Source organism: Daphnia pulex, chromosome 3 (genome assembly GCF_021134715.1).
Source record: "Daphnia pulex isolate KAP4 chromosome 3, ASM2113471v1".
Classification (NCBI taxonomy): Eukaryota; Metazoa; Arthropoda; class Branchiopoda; order Diplostraca; family Daphniidae; genus Daphnia; species Daphnia pulex.
Window position 1 is genome coordinate 13,109,382 of NC_060019.1, and position 17,426 is coordinate 13,126,807.

General features: G+C 39.4%; 6 protein-coding genes and 1 long non-coding RNA gene across 12 annotated transcripts; 4 read left to right on the top strand and 3 right to left on the bottom strand.

Annotated features, from left to right (window-relative positions):
- Positions 1–206: 206 nt before the first annotated feature.
- On the top strand, positions 207–4,119 carry LOC124189874 (NF-kappa-B inhibitor cactus-like). Its single transcript, XM_046582367.1, has 7 exons — positions 207–385; positions 591–990; positions 1,060–1,165; positions 1,242–1,494; positions 3,386–3,474; positions 3,545–3,832; positions 3,900–4,119. Exons 2-7 carry the CDS (start codon positions 593–595, stop codon positions 3,939–3,941), a joined length of 1,176 nt encoding a protein of 391 aa, XP_046438323.1. The 5' UTR covers positions 207–385; positions 591–592; the 3' UTR covers positions 3,942–4,119.
- A 4-nt stretch (positions 4,120–4,123) lies between these two features.
- LOC124189876 (rRNA-processing protein FCF1 homolog) lies at positions 4,124–5,252 on the bottom strand. Its single transcript, XM_046582370.1, has 6 exons — positions 5,111–5,252; positions 4,967–5,034; positions 4,830–4,901; positions 4,617–4,765; positions 4,386–4,546; positions 4,124–4,312 (listed from the first exon to the last, which is right to left on the bottom strand). The coding sequence occupies exons 1-6, from the start codon at positions 5,111–5,113 to the stop codon at positions 4,172–4,174; spliced, it is 594 nt and encodes a 197-aa protein (XP_046438326.1). The 5' UTR covers positions 5,114–5,252; the 3' UTR covers positions 4,124–4,171.
- Positions 5,250–7,087, top strand: LOC124189873 (tryptophan--tRNA ligase, cytoplasmic-like). The gene is made up of 7 exons (XM_046582366.1): positions 5,250–5,346; positions 5,408–5,551; positions 5,610–5,838; positions 5,906–6,088; positions 6,170–6,383; positions 6,456–6,629; positions 6,686–7,087. Exons 2-7 carry the CDS (start codon positions 5,413–5,415, stop codon positions 6,983–6,985), a joined length of 1,239 nt encoding a protein of 412 aa, XP_046438322.1. The 5' UTR covers positions 5,250–5,346; positions 5,408–5,412; the 3' UTR covers positions 6,986–7,087.
- Positions 6,934–7,610, bottom strand: LOC124189878. The gene is made up of 2 exons (XR_006872703.1): positions 7,423–7,610; positions 6,934–7,333 (listed from the first exon to the last, which is right to left on the bottom strand). It is a non-coding gene; the product is annotated as an uncharacterized LOC124189878 (long non-coding RNA).
- A 185-nt stretch (positions 7,611–7,795) lies between these two features.
- LOC124189879 (kinesin-like protein KIF20B) lies at positions 7,796–13,480 on the top strand. Of its 3 annotated transcripts, none has more exons than XM_046582374.1 (18): positions 7,796–7,993; positions 8,111–8,709; positions 8,790–9,064; positions 9,124–9,525; positions 9,585–9,934; positions 10,033–10,329; positions 10,397–10,702; positions 10,762–11,187; positions 11,251–11,427; positions 11,488–11,718; positions 11,782–12,114; positions 12,171–12,287; positions 12,344–12,488; positions 12,554–12,633; positions 12,701–12,781; positions 12,839–12,954; positions 13,019–13,199; positions 13,261–13,480. In XM_046582374.1, the coding sequence occupies exons 2-18, from the start codon at positions 8,111–8,113 to the stop codon at positions 13,321–13,323; spliced, it is 4,179 nt and encodes a 1,392-aa protein (XP_046438330.1). In that variant the 5' UTR covers positions 7,796–7,993; the 3' UTR covers positions 13,324–13,480. The 3 variants fall into 3 exon arrangements, with proteins under 3 accessions (XP_046438330.1, XP_046438331.1, XP_046438329.1); XM_046582375.1 differs by having other exon boundaries at positions 11,488–11,709; XM_046582373.1 differs by having other exon boundaries at positions 12,701–12,954.
- A 150-nt stretch (positions 13,481–13,630) lies between these two features.
- LOC124189883 lies at positions 13,631–14,468 on the bottom strand. 3 transcript variants are annotated; one of them, XM_046582383.1, is made up of 5 exons: positions 14,361–14,468; positions 14,171–14,299; positions 13,998–14,072; positions 13,824–13,932; positions 13,631–13,749 (listed from the first exon to the last, which is right to left on the bottom strand). In XM_046582383.1, the coding sequence occupies exons 2-5, from the start codon at positions 14,270–14,272 to the stop codon at positions 13,706–13,708; spliced, it is 330 nt and encodes a 109-aa protein (XP_046438339.1). In that variant the 5' UTR covers positions 14,273–14,299; positions 14,361–14,468; the 3' UTR covers positions 13,631–13,705. The 3 variants fall into 3 exon arrangements, with proteins under 3 accessions (XP_046438339.1, XP_046438340.1, XP_046438338.1); XM_046582384.1 differs by having other exon boundaries at positions 14,171–14,274; positions 14,361–14,445; XM_046582382.1 differs by lacking the exon at positions 14,361–14,468 and having other exon boundaries at positions 14,171–14,349.
- Positions 14,469–14,506: 38 nt separating this feature from the next.
- On the top strand, positions 14,507–17,174 carry LOC124189882 (succinyl-CoA:3-ketoacid coenzyme A transferase 1, mitochondrial-like). Of its 2 annotated transcripts, none has more exons than XM_046582380.1 (11): positions 14,507–14,706; positions 14,802–14,904; positions 14,963–15,217; positions 15,286–15,345; positions 15,407–15,575; positions 15,667–15,835; positions 15,900–16,017; positions 16,096–16,388; positions 16,454–16,475; positions 16,630–16,778; positions 16,856–17,174. In XM_046582380.1, exons 1-11 carry the CDS (start codon positions 14,593–14,595, stop codon positions 17,000–17,002), a joined length of 1,599 nt encoding a protein of 532 aa, XP_046438336.1. In that variant the 5' UTR covers positions 14,507–14,592; the 3' UTR covers positions 17,003–17,174. The 2 variants fall into 2 exon arrangements, with proteins under 2 accessions (XP_046438336.1, XP_046438337.1); XM_046582381.1 differs by having other exon boundaries at positions 14,507–14,676.
- Positions 17,175–17,426: the final 252 nt, after the last annotated feature.

Sequence of the window (17,426 nt, forward strand, 5' to 3'; positions counted from 1 at the left end):
CCAGAAGATAACCGTAATGCAGAAAGAAACAAAAAGGTGTATAAAGTGGGGGGGCCATTGAATCGGGGAAATACCAAAATCCCAAGTCCTGCCCTTTCGTCGTCGTATCAGCCGGTCCCAACTCTCCCAAGGCCGGATAGCCAAAATTGCCTCCTGGGCGCAGCGAGAGAGAGAGGGCGCCACCACATAAAGAGCTACAGCAGACGGATGCCAATAGACACAATCAACTTGGCTGTTGTGAGAGAAAGAGTCTGACTAGTGCGTCGTCGTGTTTTTCCAACTCCGTCTCATCCATCTACACAAATCCTAAAAATAGCATCGGTCCCCAACAGATCGAAATCAATTCTTTGCTAGGCAAGATCAGAGGATCGTGAGCAATTGAAAGGTAAATTGAGTGTGCTTCAGAGTGAATTTAAAGTCATGTTTGGGCAACGGTATACATTACGGGACCTACAACGCGAGAAAGTTTTTACTTTGTTACCAACGCGTACTGGCGTTAGTTCACTTAAAATGAAAAACCATTTGGTTTAGCATTTTTCAGTAGTTGATCTAATGGTCTTTTTTTTTCTCTGCTCTTTTTTTCGTGTCAGGTATGTGGCATTCAGAAGATTTCATGATAGCTGATGAAGTGGTTGCTGACGGAGCTCAGTGCCACCGAAGGGTATCATTCCCCCATCAATCAACATTTGAAGAATCCACCAAATTTTGTGAAAATAACTACTCTGGAAAGCTAAATTCCGATTCTGGCTTTCTATCTGGAGTCAACATCAATGAGGATTCTGCTGTGATAACCTCCAGCTCCATAAATCTTTCAGACGAACAAGACAGCATGAAGCTCAAAAGTGCTGCACAGTTCAGTGTCAACGAGATCAACTTGGATTACAAATCTGGGAAAATAAATAATTTGAGCAGTCCGGTAAAACCCCAGAAAGAACTTCCAAGAAGGATAACCCTGCGTGACCTACTTAGACAGGATGAGGATGGAGATACGTAAGTCCAAATTGTGCAAGCAATACTGACCCACACCAAATAGTAAGATAATAATATTTATTTCTGTAGACCGTTGCATTTGGCCGTGCTCCAGGGGTTTATCGAAGTGGTTTTCAGCCTGGTTAGGATTCTACCCGACCCTCGTCTGCTAGAAATCCCCAACAAATATTTGCAGGTGTGTAGTAAAAAAAAAAAAAAAACCCTGCAAAATGACGTGACGTTTATACATCTTGTAACTTTTATCATCACAGACGCCACTTCATTTGGCAGTTTTAACGAATCAGGCGCCTTTGGTTCGCCGGCTAGTGGTCGGGGGCGCATCGGTCCTGCTGCGAGATCGTTTAGGCAATACACCACTACATTTGGCCTGTCGTGATGGGCATGTTGATTGTGCCCACGCCTTGCTCCTACCCGTCAGTCACGAAGAACGCCAATCCGCTTTGTTACCGTTGCACATTGTCCCACAACCTCTGCCACAGGACTTGGAACAGAAAAATTACGATGGTAAGTCGCATACGTAATTTTTGTTTGCAGAAAAGAACAAGGATTTCTAAGGAATTTTGGGGGAGAAGGCAGTAGCTTCGGGGGGTTGGTTCTTGTATGGTAGTGACAACTTCCTCCTTTGGCGCCATCAGATTGTCCTTGAGAAATTTGATTCGACCTCCTCTGTTCACTTTGGTACCACTTGAATTTTGGCAGGCTCAGACCCCCTTGATGAGTGGGATTTTCCCATATTCCCTTTCCTATGGAGAAGAACGCCGTGAGTCGTGTTTGTTATCTTGCCGTTGCGTGAGTGCACATGTGATGAGAGTATTTTGGAATTTCCCGATTTCTACATGGATCAGACTACGCCAAGGAGGGGTAGATGGGTGGGTGATGAGGTGTGAGTCCCTTATTCAACTTCTGTTTTCCTATTGCATTCAGATAAAGTCTGGAAATACCCAGAGTAATTTTTTTTGTAATGGCCTCGAGCAGATTTTCATCACGCGATAATCACATCTCTCTCTCTATACGCATTGTATCCACTTTCATTGTAGTGTTACCTTTCAGTCGCTAAAATGACCCCCCGCTGGTTTAAATGCCTCGAATAATAATTTGAATCTTTCAGCATCCACAAACAACGACAGGAAATAATTTGTCACACAAAAGTGATGAATCTAGTTTTAAGTTGAGGAAAAGGGAAGTTGAAGTATCGAGGTCACGTGACGTGCGCAGAATGACTTGGGGTTTTCCAACTCTCAGTTGATTACGTGACGGGGTGAGGCCCTTGTGTCGAGCCAAATGCGCAGGGACTCGTCAAGTTCAAAAAAGAAACAAAACAGAACCCCCTTGCGACCTGGTTTTTTCGTGTTACTGTCGATACGGTCACGTTTAGTGTAAAAACCCACCCGCCTCCTTCTTTCAGCCACCCACCCACCACCTTCCTCGTTTCCATACTTGGGATTTCCCAAATTTTCTCCTGGAGCGTTGGCTGAACTGGTTGGTACCGATGTACTGGTAAACCTTGGTTGGTTTTTCCCCAGCATGTTTCGTTTCTCTTTCAAATGGCTGCATTCTTTTTCCAGCTGCCGCAGGGAAGCGTCACGTACGCTTCGAAATTCACAGCTGTCATGTTGGTCGGGTATTTTTTAATACCTTTACGTTGTTATGAAATTAAAAATCTGGGGAGATTAGAAAGAAAATATGCTGCAAACATCCGTGAGCGCCGTACAGTTAACCGACCGAGCTCCAAAATGATAATCTCCGATAAGGAAAAACCAATGGCCATTGGTAAACCTACAATCACATGTTTGGGCCGCGCTGGTTTTCTAGTTTGTTATTCAAGTTCGTTGACTGGCTTTATTTACTCTCAAGTCTCATAAACTGATGTAATTTGAAAGTTCAGTCGTGATAAAACTGACTGATGACGAATTTGAATTTGTTTGCGCTACCTACCTACGTGCCCTCACTTTTCATGTCCTTCGGATAGGCCAGAATGCATTCTAGACATGTGATATCACCACCTTTGGCTTATTATATGATCCCCAGAATTGCACCAAATTCTGTTTACTCTCCACGAAAGGGAAGTTGGGAATACCCATGACCCACCTGGATTACGAGTCCTTCGTAGCATAACTTAAGAATTGAAAGGCGGTGCAGACTTTGACGGGCATAGGGGAGAAGGGAATTTCCCCTAGTTCAAGCGTGATCAGCTATTTATATCCTCGTGCATTTCATGCTCCTTTCTCTCAAGGAAAAATAGGAGGAAAAAAAAACAGCAGCTGAATTTGAAAACGACGCTTCAGTTCGAATTCAATGTTTTATTTCAATATTCTGCTACGTAAATGTCAATCACGAACTTCATTGTTACACGACGAGTTGATTTAATTTGTGTTTTCTATTTTTTAATCAACAGGTCAGATGCCGCTCCACCTTGCGGCCATGAACGGACATGTTTCTATAGCGAAATTACTTTGCTGCTTCGGAGCTAACGTCAACGCCATGGTAAATAATATTTCGCACATTTCAATTTGGAAAAGAGGATATTTCATGATTGTTTTTCAATTTATTATAGGAAGGCAAATATGGACGAACAGCACTGCACTATTCAGTTGAACGCCGGCATCCAGCGATGCTGCACTTCCTAGTGTCCCAGTGTGGCGCACAAACCGAAGCCGAAACCTACTCTGGTTATACAGCTCATCAAATCGCTTCAGTTTCCGAGCCGGTTTTAGCTGCCTTATTGGCCGACTTGGGCGCGCAAATTAGGCCTTGCCCACTTGAGAAATTCTCGAGTGACGAAGAAGATTTCTCTGACAGCAAAATGTCGTTGACCGCATCATGGAGGCCCCGTTCTGACAAAGTATAATTCAACATTTAATAAGCAACTTGTTTGAACAAAAGGCTAACGGTTTTGTTTTCCATTGCAGAATATGTCCTTGACGAGTGAAGCCCTTCATTTGGTAGCCTAAAATAGCATCTATTATCGTTACACTAATGTATGTGTCACTTTACAACTTGTGTAATTATGAAAATATTTTTTTTTGTTTGGAAAAAGAAACTATTATGGGTTGTAGTCGTTTCGTGACATCATTACTGTACGGCGTACTGTACAGAATCAATAAAAATTATCACGTTTTTACGGCTTTACCAATTCGTGTCACGGTGTATTATTATTCAAATTTCAAAAACAATTCAATTTTTACTTTGGAGCCCCGTAAGCGTCGGGCATGCGCTCTACTGTGTACCGATGCTGAGAAAGGAACATAAGTGGCACGCCTGGAATTTTTCTAATTCGTCGCTTTAAGTCACGATCGCATGTACCGACGATATAACACTTGTGCTAGTTAGGACAAACGAAAAAAAAATTACTATTTCATGTAATAAACAAAGATGAATATATGTAAAATAAGTACCTGAGTTACTCTTTGCACAATGCAGTCATCAGCATAGGTGCCTTTATGGGTGCAGGTAAGTCTTTCAAATCTTGGATCTTTAATGATCTTGAGAGCAATACGGTATTTGGGTCCAAGCTTCTCAAGCTCAGCCATGACACAGTCAGTGATGTAAGGTATACCTGTTACATTGATGAATTTATCATAAAATAGTTCAAATACTTAAAATATTGTTTAGTCACATTAACTCACACTTTGCGTAAAGACAATCCATTAGAGACTGCACAATGTCCATTTTGTTTTTAACCGAAAAGTTGATGAAATTGGTGTCCATTAAAATGTGGTATGGTGGACCAAGTTGTGTATTGTATTGAAAAAACAGTGCTGACGAAGCTTGAGTGCTGTAATAAAAACATAATTATGTAAGATTGAGTATTAAGGGTCTTCTTGAAACCAACTACTTACACTTGATGGACATTCAGTTCATGTGGATCAATTTTCTTCTCTTTTGGTTTTACAATCTTGTTCTTTTCTTTTCTATGATTTTTAAAGCTTGTTTTAAATCACAATAAAATAAAAGGTAAAATAAACTATGGACTTACATTCTAGGATCGTTAGCAGATATCATTCGCTTCATTGTTGCAAACTTTTTGGTGCGCTTGTCTTTTGGCTAATACAAAAGAATTGAAGTAAATTTGACGGAAAAATTGGTGAAGTATAATTTTCATAAAGAAAAACAAACTTACCATGATGAAAAATGTGTTATAACTTCTGTTTTTCTGTATTCTTCCGTAATTAAATGATTAATACAAAATTTTCAGACAAGTGACATTTACACGTGCTGTTTAACGTCGACTGAATTGAAAATAGTTGCCAGATCTCATTATTATGTTGATTTTTTTCTAGCAGACAAGACATTTTTTCAGACCAGGAAGTCGTGCGAAAAGTTAACCACGAAACTGCCGCTAGTTACATCAGCAAAGTAATAGCTTATGAAAACATTTATCAATTTCAAATTATTTCAATTTTGTTGAATTTCATAGTCGTAATGACAGAAACATTAGCAGACACGATGGAAGCTTTGGACCTTACAAAGAAACCAACAGTTGATGGAGAGGAAGACTTTGTGGACCCCTGGAATGTCGTTGGGAGTTCAGTTAAAGGCATTGATTACGAAAAGTTGATAAGTAAGAGAAAATAACATATTTCCCAAGCCAACATTTCAAATTGATTTATTGCTGACAGAGAGATTTGGATGTACCAGAATAGATTCAGCTTTAATAGAGCGCTTTGAAAAGGTTACCGGCAAGCCAGCCCACCACCTGCTGAAAAGAGGAGTTTTTTTCTCTCATCGTGATTTACACACTATACTTACCCTTCATGAGCAAGGGAAGCCGTTTTACCTCTATACTGGAAGAGGACCGTCTTCTTCTTCAATTCATATGGGTCATTTGATCCCATTTGTGTTCACAAAGTGAGATTGTAAACAATATAATATTACAGAATTGTTTTTTAAATATTCCTCATCATTTATAAAACAGGTACCTACAAGAAGTGTTTAATGTTCCTTTGGTGATTCAGTTGACAGACGATGAAAAATACCTCTGGAAAGATCTTACATTGGAGGAGACTCAAAAGCTTGCAGTAGAGAATGCTAAAGACATTATAGCACTGGGTTTTGATGTAGAAAAAACCTTTATATTTTCCGACTTTACGTTCATCGGGTAAGAGTTCAAATCATCGTGTAATATGCTAATTTGATTAATTTAATTCCAATCCTGGTGGAATTTTTATTCTGTATGTAGACAGTGCCCGGAGTTCTATCAAAACATGATTAGAATCCAAAAACGTGTCACTGTTAATCAGATTAAAGGTAACTTTGGATTTGGGGATAGCGACTGTATCGGGAAAATAAGCTTCCCAGCGACCCAGGCTGCTCCTGCATTTTCGAACTCTTTTCCGTTTATTTTCGGCAATCGCAAGGATATCCCCTGTTTAATTCCCTGCGCTATTGACCAAGTGAGTTCATTCTAATACCATGTTGTAATAGACTGATGGTTCTATCTAATGAGGTTGTCTTCTTTTTCGTAGGATACCTATTTCAGGATGACAAGGGATGTCGCGCCGCGTCTGGGTTGCCCCAAACCGGCTTTAATCCATAGCACTTTTTTCCCTGCGTTACAAGGCGCTCAGACTAAAATGTCCGCGAGTGATGCAAATTCGTCTATTTTTTTAACTGATACACCTAAAGCATTGAAAACTAAGGTAACATTCCGAGAAATACTTGTGGTAGCATTTGACTCATCACGTGCCCTTACCAGGTGAATAAGTACGCCTTTTCGGGTGGCCAGACTTCGGTTGAGGAGCATCGACGACTTGGTGGAAATTGTGAAGTTGATATTTCCTACAAATACTTGACCTTCTTTTTGGAAGATGATGCTCGGCTTGAGAAAATTCGTGAAGATTATACCAGCGGGGCAATGTTGACTGGCGAAATTAAAGCTGAACTAATTGCTGTGCTTACACCGATCGTTACCAGTCATCAAGAAAGTAGGAAAAAGATAACTGATGAAATTGTAAAACAATTTATGACTCCGCGTCCAATGAAGTGTGGTCTTTAAGTTGTCGTTTTGGGTTGAAAGGGCATCAATTGCAACTATATGGTTAACTTATCCAACATGTATCCATATAATTTGAATGAATACATATCCTGGTGGAATGTACTATGATATTAAACCGTTAATGTTAATTATAGTGGACTGGTAATTCTTGAAATGGCCGATTCCAGGATTTCTATCATCTATTTTGCCATCATTTCAACCGCTTAAGATCGAAATAATTTCCCGAATGACGTGGGTTGATGTTAGATTTCCATAGGGTTCGACGAAGCTGTCCTAGTGTCCTACTCCAACGCACCATCTTTTGGTTGAGATGGCGCTGTTCTTTCAGAGTGATGAGTAATCGAGTCACTAAAGACACAGACACAATTAGGATATGAATAAATTTGAGTTTCTATTAAAATTAGCAAAAGGGACGGTATTTTGGAGCGGTATTCTACCTGGCTAGTACACACTCATACTTCACTGCGCCTGACTAAACGAACGACCAAACGGTCAAGAAAAGAAACAAATTGTCGTGATTCGTTATCAGAGCTATAGTCTCCGGAGTCTATAGCTCTGGTTCTGCTCTGGTTAATCAGAGTCTATAGCTCTGGGTTAATATGGAATTCTTTTTTTTGGGGAATTAAAAATTTTTGAATATGTGTGTCGACGTTCGTAAAAAAATATTACTGTTGGCTGATCACATTTTTAACTTTTTGTGATTTTGTTTTGTTGCTTGCAAATGCAACTGGGCGAGGGCGAACCGCGAACTGGCAACTGCAAGCCGCGCTCAAATATTATTAGCTGTTTGGCAACGGTGTGTTTTAGACAAACTCAGTTTTTAAATTTGGCGGTGAGTGAGACAGTCGTCGGCCCTTCACGAAAACGGTTGGGCTTTTTTGGCAATCGTAAAAACTCACGAATCACATTTTGTCCACAAGTTTTGGGTTACTTATACTTTCGCATCGAGACTCCTTAGCTTCACTTTACTTTTGTTAGTATTACCTCGTTTTTATACCAATTCTTAAAGTAAGTAATTGTACAACAGTTTCACTTAAATGAATGTTAAATTTTTGCAACTATTTTCATCTTCAACCTTTTGTCACTTTTGTCATTACAAGTTTTATTTATTATTGTGAAAAACAGATGGCGGATAGAACAAGCCTAACTGCTATTGAGTATGCTGTTCGCATACCAGCAAGCTTTGTTACTAGCATGAGAGACTCTTCTATTGCACATCCAACTCCACTTCGTAACCTGCACAAAGATTTTATGGATCTGCATGATGAAATGCAAGTCTATGTCAGAATAAAGCCATGTGATGAGAAAAAGGGCACTTTATCTATCACCGGAAATCACATTATTGTCACTCCACCAAAAGATTCTGTTTCCTTCAAGAACAGGAACAACTCTGGAACAAAAACTTTGCAGAAATTTAAATTCAACAAGATTTATGATGCAACAGTGAAACAGGAACATCTTTTCAAAGACTCTGCACTTAATTTAGTACAAGATTTCTTGATGGGCAAAAATGCACTGCTTTTCACTTATGGAGCGACTAGTGCAGGCAAAACCTACACCATGTTGGGCAATATCAGAGATGCAGGTTTAATTCCTCGCTCTTTGGATGTTGTATTCAACAGCCTGGAAGATAGACTACTTAAGAATCCTGTCCTAAAGCCACTTGCTCTTAATGAAGTCATGAAACTGAATCTTAACCAAATTGAAGCAGAAGAGTTGGAGAGGTAGTATTTTCTCCTTTTGCAAAGTTGTTAAAAATAGCAAATTTGAAAAAAAAAAAAAATCTTAATGCTGTTACTTTCAGGACAATTTTGATGAGGGGATTCGATCTCGACTCATCCGACACCAAGGACAGCATTTCCTCAGTATCTAGTGGATCGCTGAAGGACTGGAATATTCGAGCTCGAGATGAGACAGTTTGCGCTCTTCAACACCCTCAAGATTATTTTTCAGTTTGGGTATCGTACTGCGAAATTTATAATGAACAAGCCTTTGATCTACTGGATGGATGTGACAAAAAGAAGAAACGAGTAGCCTTGCGTATTACTGAAGATCGCAAGGGGAAATTCTTTGTTAAAGGTATCGTGTGCTATTTAATATTGTGTAAATCATTTTTTAAATAATTTATTGTTTACTAGGCCTTAAAGAGATTTGCGTCCGTACTGCTGATGAAGCTGTCCGAGTTTTGCTTTTTGGAAAAGAGAACTTACACTTCGCTGCTACCAAGTTGAACCACAATTCCAGTCGATCTCATTGCATCTTTACGGTTAAGCTAATTCGAACAAACCATTGCGACGAGCCAAGTGAAGCTGCCATCCACATGATGTCCTTTGTCGATCTTGCTGGAATGGAACGAACAACAAAGACTCAAAGTAAAGGTGAACGGCTAAAAGAAGCCGGAAACATCAATACTTCACTCTTGATACTTGGTCGTTGCATCGACGCTATGAGAAGTAATCAACAAAACTCCAGCAATAAAACAACAATGATTCCGTATCGAGAGTCTAAATTGACGCGAATCCTGCAACACTTTTTTTCTGGTGAGATATTAACTAAACTATCCCTCATGCTGAGATTTTTATCTCTACATCTTTTGTAGGTCAGGGTAGAGCCGCCATGTTTGTGAATGTCAGTCCCTCTGCAAACTTGTGTGACGAAACTCTTCATGTTCTCAAATTTGGCGCCTTAGCTCAAGAAATAATCATTCAGCCGGATCGTGACGCTTCAGTTGCTGATATATCCAGTAGCCAATTCGCTCCACCTTTGCGTCCATCAAAGTTTCAACAGTACGTTCGCAAATCAATCAGTATTTTAAGTGCCAGGGCGTCAGTGCTAGAGACGTCGACGTTCCAGGCCATTGGTGAAGAAGATGACTCTCAAGAGCGGATTCAAGAATTAGAAGAAGAACTTGCTCTGCTTAAAGCTGACTGGGAAGAAAACGAACAGAAGGTATGATGCTACTCCGCGATAATCACTCAGTGGCTAGTTTGGGTTTTTTCATAAGTTTCTTTTTAATCCATAGTTTTCTACGTTTCTTTTTTACTTAGGTTCGTGATGAATGTTGCAACGAATGGATAGAAATTGTCACTAAGATGGAAAAGTCGTGGAATCAGCGATATGAAGACACAAAGGCGCGCTACGAAGAGTTTTGCGAAAACCGAGTGGACCTTATGGCTACGCTTATAAACAGCAACGTGAAAAATAAAAAGCGCAAGAAAACTAATGAAGAAGACCTTGAACACATGGCTTTGAAATTCAAAGACAAAGACGATGAAATAGAAATTCTACAAGATTCAAATCAACATCTACAAGAGCAGCTCGAAAAGCTTAAAGATAGTCTTAAGGTAAATAGAGTTATGAAAGTATTATAGATAAGTTTTCAAAACAGTTTTTTTTTCTGTTGTCAATTAGGCAAGTGAAGAAAGTAAAGGAAATTTGCAGAAGGAGATGACTCGACTCCAGTTTGAAGTGGCGGCGGCTTCTAAACCAAAAATCAACTTTTGTGGCCCTGAGGTTGAGGATGAAGAAGACGTTGACGAACCGCACGTTAATAATTTGGCTAAACTGAAAGAACAGTTATCTTCGAAAGATGAAATGCTCAATGAAGCCGTATTGGAATACCACACTAAATGTGAGGAGATGACTATAGTTCAGCAAGAAAATGAACGTTTGTTGAAAGAACTCGAGCAGACTAAGGAAACGTTATCAGATGTCCAGGTATTTACCGTTTGAAATATCAAATTTCGTTTTCTAAATATCTCGTTACTACGTAATAGGCGGAATTGGAACAAAGCAATCTACTTTTGACTAATGCAAATGAGAGACTTGACGTCAGGGAAGAGGAACTCGTGAATCTAGAAGAAAAGTTAATGAAAGCGAATGGCCAGTTCGGGCATCTTAACACAGAATTACGTGAAGCAAAGAGACGAATTCGAGATCTCGAATCGCATATTAAGGATCAAACTAATGCAAGTATGGTATCCACTATGTGTGAAGAACTGCAGAAGCAACTGCTTGAGGCTGAAGCTAAACTGGAAAAGCGCCAAGACGAAATCGAGTGCCTCAAAAGGGAGTTGAGTCGCAAAGATTGCATCGAAGTCAAAGGTGATGCGATTCAAGAGGAACTGAAAAATTTGCGCGACCGATTTTCGAAAGTTCAGATTCAACTCAGTATTTCTAAAGAAGAAATAACAACTCTTAAGGTAATTTATTATTGGTTGTCTTGGTAAACAAGTATTTACGTAATGTGTATCGAAATATATTAGGAAGCCAACGAAGAAATGAGATCTCGAAGAGAAAGCCTTCTTGATCAGATATCTCATTTGAAAAAGGACATTGAAATTTCCAGTACTGAACGGAAACACGACGAAGGTAGTCAATCTCACTTATTGGAAGAAAACGAAAGGATGCACAAAAATTTGAGCGATATGAAAGACGCCAAGGTACATTTTCATTTTAAATTTAAATTGTTGTTCAAATAAATGATTCTATTAATTTTGCAGGCTAAACTTACTAAAGAGAATGCCGAATTCCGGAAAACCATGGCGGAATACGAGTATACAATTGAAGAGCTAACAATTCAGATTGGTCAGCTAAAAACAATCAAACGTGAACGAGGTTTACTGGAGGAAGAGCTTAAAACTTTAGCCGCTACTCTTGCTCGGGTTCAACTGGGGAAGTCTCAAATGGAAAAGGAAGTAGACCAGATCCGGAATGAGTGTCAGGTTTCAGATGTAATTATTGTGTAAAGCATTCCGGGAGGAAACACTCTTTTTAATTATTATTTTTCTTTTAAGGAACAATACGAAAAGTTACAAATCCAGTTGGAAGAAAGTCGCAGTCGAGAAGCAGCGTTAAAAGAAGAGCTCAAACGTTTGAAGGAAGATTTGAAATGTGCTTCGAATAGTACTGCTGGATCCGTTTCAGAAATTTCCAGTAAAGAAGCTGAGCTGCTGGAATTGAAAGAAAAATTGGTAGCCATGAAACGGTTGAAAGAAGACGATAAACTCGCACTGGAAAAAGAGTTCAATGAAAAGCGTGATCAACTTGAAAAAAACAATGAGAAGCTCACAAAAGAAATGTTGAAGCACATGAGACGTGCGGACGAGTTGAGCGAAACCATTCAATCAGTAATTATTGTTTTGCATATCATTATCACTTTTTTCAAATAATTTTGTTTTAATAGGTTGAAGAGAAGTTGAAACTAAAATCGCAAAAATGTGATTCTCTTTCCAAGCGAATTGTCGAACTTGAAAATCAGACTTTGAGTTTAACAGATATTCAGAATCGACTGGTCGATCATGTAACTGCTTGTAACACACGAGTTTTGATTTTGATTTTAATTCTGTTTTTTCTCAGGAAATTGCCCTAAAGGAAAAGGAAAATGAAACCCAATCCGTAATCAAAGAACTAGAAAAGAAGAATCTTATTATAGAAGACATGAAACAGCAAAACGAGCGCGTGTTGATGGAGAAAAATGGAGACATAAATCGCTTGGAAAATGGTAGGATATTCAATTTTGTTTGTGAGATTGTCTAACATACAGCACGTTTACGTATGCCCTTTTAGAGCTGAAGTCCATACTGAGCGGTCATGTCAACTATAAAGGGCCTATCATAAAAGTAGAAGGTCCGGCCGATGATGAACTGGTAAGGCGTATATGGATTTGAGTCTTTTCATGTTTATCTGACACTAAAAGTTTCTTTTTATTTTCAGCATCAGGACGACGGCTCGCTGATGGTTACACCAACTCCAGCTAAATCTAGACGAGGTCGTCCCAAGAAAATTGCTTCACCTGTAAGTTACTATTCAAAATCGAATGCAGAGGTCGTCACATTAACATTATTATTGCAGGATTCTATGCAAAAGGAAGTGGAAGAGAACAAATCTGAAACAGGTAGCCAATGCGGTAGTACACGAAGTAGACGAACACTTAAAACGGAGTTTGCCGCACTACCAAGCTCCACAAAGTATGTTCAATTAATTGTTTGGCTTACATTTAAATTGAATTTTAAAATGTTTTTCCTTCTTTAGGACCTCCACTAGAAAACCACGCAAGCCCAAGTCTGATTGTGAAGATGTGGCGCATCCAGCTCATTTTTCTGCCCCACATCTTGAGGAAGATCCTAGCTTGGAAGCCAGTACTCTGGGATCAAGCAAGAGAAGACTGTACAATGCAAAATGCCCTGATATTCTCCTGCCGTCGTCAACGAAGGTAAAGTTAATTAATATTGAAACGAGTGTTCTTATTACTTACCTTAAATTTTGTTTTGAAGGAGGAAGCTGCTGATGGATTGGATTTTCCGAAGCGCATGGCCACGCGTAGCCGTAAGCCGTAACTCGTGCTCAAAGTGGATTTTAAACTAAAAATATCCAATTTATTATATTCACGTTTTGTTTTGGTACACTGTTATGTATGATATAATTTCTGCTAATAAGTGTCGAATCTAGATTTCATTGTCTCAGTAATAAACAACTAATTGAGTTGTATATATATATGAAATCTTATAACTAAAAGTAAAACCAAACTATTAGCGTGTTGATGAGGTTCAAAATACTATATTGGATGGTCTAAATGGCTGGGTCATCTGTGGCTCTTTCCATTAAGAAATATTACACAAAAAGGTAAAATTATGACATTAGGAATAGTTTTCACAAGGTTTATTTCTTCAGCAGTTGACACAATTACAATCTCACAGAGTCACACGTAGTTCCCATAAATCACTTACTCAGGAATTTGACAGCTTCATTGTAGGTGTTATCATCTATAAAAAAAAAGAAAAAAAGAGCAAAATAAATAAATAATGTTCTGTCAATAAGTTTAAAATATTTAGCTCACCAAAATCCCGAGTCAGTTCTGGTAAAAGCAAATTGTAACTTTCAGCTTGGATCCGCTGTCCATCAAACTTCCCTCTGATTTGCACCATGCCATCAAGATGCTCCCCTAACTGAAGAGAACATAACATGTATAGTATAATACTAATGTTTAAAATCTATTTGAGATATTTCTCACTGGCTGCGACAAAACCACTGGGATATTTTTCTGATCAGTAGTTTTCAACATGAACTGGCGACCATTACTTGCAACCTGTGACAAACACAATTATAGAATATAAGATTACAATGTCACAAGGAAAAGAAAGTTAAAAATAAATAATTTCAAATACAATTGAACATAAAATTTACCTCTTGAGGATAACCCATGATACAGACATCTTCGTTATCGTATTCACGAGCCAAGAGCATCGTTCCGATAACTCGGATTGAAGATTTGACAGGATACTGCATGACTAAAATTGAAATTTTGAGTATTGCCTGTTAAAAGTTTTGTTTTCAAAGAAGTATAATAACGAATGAAGTATGAAGATCAAACTACCTTGAGGGAACTAAATCACTTCCGGAGATGCAGACAACGAAACGTTTTGGCGCGTTTAGTAAAACGACTATTGCTAAGGATGAAGAAGTAGTTCTATTTGTTTTCCCGCTGTTTTCCCTCGGAAGTTGAAATAGCAGACTACGATAACCATGCAGATTCATAACTGCAGTCGTCGCAAAAGGATTCAAGGTGATCGCAGGTGCGGCGTAATTCTCAATCCAGATCATACATTATGGCGCTCTTTCGCAGTATTTCGTTTTCTAAGAAAATTTCTATTAATTCTGTAGCACTCCTATCTCTGAACCAACATAAACTTGTAAGTGTTCACAGAATTTTATATGATCAGGTTAGAATTCTAGTTGATAAACTTGTTTTTTAAGAAACATCACGTAGGCCTACACTGGTTCACACGATTTTTATTTTGGTTGTTTGCTCCTTTAGGCGAATTCCTTTAGTACCAGTAATAAAAAAAGAGCTCAGTTTTATGAGAACTCTTTAGAAGCAGTGAAAGATATTCCATCTGGATCAAAGCTCTTAGTTGGAGGTAAACTATTGATACCGACTCATTTTCCAATCATGAACTAACCAACATTCTGTGCCAGGATTTGGATTGTGTGGTATACCTGAGAATCTGATTTCTGGTCTTTTGGAGTCCCAAGTCAATAACCTAACTGTGGTCAGTAACAACTGTGGTGTGGACAACTTTGGCCTGGGTCTCCTTCTAAAGCAGCGACAGATTTGCCATGTGATTGCCTCGTATGTTGGTGAGAATGCAGAATTCGAGAGACAATATCTTTCAGGAGAGATTCTCTTGGAGCTGACACCACAAGGAACTTTGGCAGAACGAATCAGAGCTGGTAATCACAGAAGAAAATTCAAATAATGAGTAATAGACTTAACATGTCTTCCTTTTGCAACATTTCAGGAGGTGCAGGAATTCCAGCATTTTTCACACCAACCGGATATGGTACACTAGTGCACGAAGGTACAATTCATTTTTTAATTTGATGTTAGTGGTTAAGTAATAATAAATTAAATTCATTTAGGTGGGTCACCCATTCGATATGGTCCTGGTGGCAAGGTTGTACAGCAGAGCGCCCCGAGGGAGAGTCGGAACTTTAATGGATCAGATTATATTATGGAGGAAGCAATTACAGGAGATTTTGCCTTAGTTAAGGCATGGAAAGCTGACAAAGCAGGAAACTTGGTTTTCAGGTAATAATTGGAAAGTTGAATTATATATTACAATAAACCCCACATTTTCGTTTACCTACCGCTAATTGGAACTGTCAAATTTTATCTGCAGGAAGTCTGCTCGCAATTTCAACCCAACAATGTGCAAGGCAGCAAAAATAACAATTGCCGAGGTTGAAGAAATTGTTGAGAACGGTACCATTCCACCAGAAGATGTTCATGTTCCATCTATCTATGTTCAAAGGGTTCTCTTGGGCTCGAAATTCGAGAAACGCATCGAGGTAATCAAAAATGTTTCCTTTATGAGTTTGGGCCATACTAACCCCTCACTGATTTTGAAAATAGAAAGTCACGGTGAAGAAAACCTCCGGTGGTAAGTCTGCCGCTGCAACTAGTCCTGCACATTTGATGAGAGAACGAATTGTGCGGCGAGCAGCCTTGGAATTCAAAGACGGAATGTTCGGTGTGTAAGATATCTTTCTTTCTATTTGCATCTTTAACATGGTCTTAATTAGCCTTCTTTTTTTCCCCCCTGTCTCAGCCAATTTGGGGATTGGCATGCCGATGTTGGCAAGCAACTACATTCCACCTGGCATGAGTGTAGTTTTGCAGAGCGAAAACGGCATCTTAGGCCTAGGCCCCTTCCCCAATGCCGGAGAACAGGACCCTGATTTGATTAACGCTGGCAAAGAGACTGTGACCGTCTTGCCTGGCGGAGCTTATTTCTCCAGCGATGAGAGCTTCGCCATGATTCGGGGCGGACACGTCCAACTCACCATTTTGGGCGCTATGCAAGTCTCCAGTAACGGAGATCTCGCCAACTGGATGATTCCAGTAAATCAGTTGATTAATCCTATAACAATTTCGAAAAACTAATCCCATGTGTTATTTGTTTCAAGGGACGCCTAGTGAAAGGAATGGGTACGCGATAAACAACGATACTCTCTCTTAAATTTTTGTGTTGACGTGTGCCGCCTAACGGACCGAGAAACGAGCGAGAAAACCCACCAAGCCCATTTTCTTTTATGCTAAAATTTTCCTTGTTTCACGTGTTTACTGTTTTCCACTTCCAAAGGTGGTGCTATGGATTTGGTTGCTGCACCTGGAACGAAAGTCGTCATCGCCATGGAACACACTGCCAAAGGAGGTGCTCACAAGATTCTCGAAGAGTGCACATTACCGTTGACTGGAAAGGAGTGCGTCGACATGATTATCACAGAGAAGGTGGGTCTTTTGGGGAAATTTCTGCAATTCCAAATGTTTGTTACTTACACAGCCGAAACGTTTATGCTCCATTCCAGGCTGTTTTCGAAGTAGCCAAGGGCCGAGGACTTGTCCTCACTGAATTAGCCGAAGGTGTCACCGTCCAAGAAGTTGTTGACGCTACCGGTTGCATGTTCGAGGTCTCCCCCGACTTGAAACCCATGGGCCAAATCAGTGTCGACTAAGATTTTTTTAATTTTCACTAATGAAATGAATCCCAACAAAAGACAAAAAAAAAGACACAAACAAAACCCCAATGAAGTCGCCAGTTTTATCTTCAGTTACAACTCATTATCTCCAAATGCTCTTATGTTAAAAAAACACAAATAATAATAATACAGCAGTTGTTTAGGTTGATCCCCACTAGCCGCAGTGGATTTATTTGGCAGCCGAGGGTATTACACCTTTGGCTTCGCTCCGGGAGACGATTATTGTGGGTACTCTCAAGGCCAGGCTGTTGCTCCATCATCGTCAAAACGTAAAACGGTCGCGATTTTAGATTTACTTCTTCCTAAGCAGTAGTTGTTGATTAACTCATAACTGCCATTCACTTCCAAATGTTTTTCCTTTCGTTTCTTTCTCTTTTTGGTTTTTCGAATTAATTTCGCT

Excerpts from the sequence above, each read along its gene's own strand:
- LOC124189874 (XM_046582367.1), top strand. The coding sequence starts at position 593 with ATGTGGCATTCAGAAGATTTCATGATAGCTGATGAAGTGGTTGCTGAC. Across the intron at positions 991-1,059 it reads CAGGATGAGGATGGAGATAC|ACCGTTGCATTTGGCCGTGC; the intron begins GTAAGTCCAAAT and ends TTATTTCTGTAG. Across the intron at positions 3,475-3,544 it reads GAGCTAACGTCAACGCCATG|GAAGGCAAATATGGACGAAC; the intron begins GTAAATAATATT and ends AATTTATTATAG.
- LOC124189876 (XM_046582370.1), bottom strand. Across the intron at positions 4,902-4,966 it reads TCTGCTAACGATCCTAGAAT|AAAAGAAAAGAACAAGATTG; the intron begins GTAAGTCCATAG and ends TAAAAATCATAG. Across the intron at positions 4,547-4,616 it reads GGATTGTCTTTACGCAAAGT|GTATACCTTACATCACTGAC; the intron begins GTGAGTTAATGT and ends TCAATGTAACAG.
- LOC124189873 (XM_046582366.1), top strand. The coding sequence starts at position 5,413 with ATGACAGAAACATTAGCAGACACGATGGAAGCTTTGGACCTTACAAAG. Across the intron at positions 6,384-6,455 it reads TTCCCTGCGCTATTGACCAA|GATACCTATTTCAGGATGAC; the intron begins GTGAGTTCATTC and ends TCTTTTTCGTAG. Across the intron at positions 6,630-6,685 it reads CTAAAGCATTGAAAACTAAG|GTGAATAAGTACGCCTTTTC; the intron begins GTAACATTCCGA and ends TGCCCTTACCAG.
- LOC124189879 (XM_046582373.1), top strand. The coding sequence starts at position 8,111 with ATGGCGGATAGAACAAGCCTAACTGCTATTGAGTATGCTGTTCGCATA. Across the intron at positions 9,935-10,032 it reads GGGAAGAAAACGAACAGAAG|GTTCGTGATGAATGTTGCAA; the intron begins GTATGATGCTAC and ends TTTTTTACTTAG. Across the intron at positions 12,489-12,553 it reads CATAAATCGCTTGGAAAATG|AGCTGAAGTCCATACTGAGC; the intron begins GTAGGATATTCA and ends ATGCCCTTTTAG.
- LOC124189883 (XM_046582383.1), bottom strand. The coding sequence starts at position 14,272 with ATGCAGTATCCTGTCAAATCTTCAATCCGAGTTATCGGAACGATGCTC. Across the intron at positions 13,933-13,997 it reads CAGTGGTTTTGTCGCAGCCA|TTAGGGGAGCATCTTGATGG; the intron begins GTGAGAAATATC and ends TGTTCTCTTCAG. Across the intron at positions 13,750-13,823 it reads AGAACTGACTCGGGATTTTG|ATGATAACACCTACAATGAA; the intron begins GTGAGCTAAATA and ends TTTTTTTTATAG.
- LOC124189882 (XM_046582380.1), top strand. The coding sequence starts at position 14,593 with ATGGCGCTCTTTCGCAGTATTTCGTTTTCTAAGAAAATTTCTATTAAT. Across the intron at positions 14,707-14,801 it reads ACAGAATTTTATATGATCAG|GCGAATTCCTTTAGTACCAG; the intron begins GTTAGAATTCTA and ends TTGCTCCTTTAG. Across the intron at positions 16,476-16,629 it reads ACGCCTAGTGAAAGGAATGG|GTGGTGCTATGGATTTGGTT; the intron begins GTACGCGATAAA and ends CCACTTCCAAAG.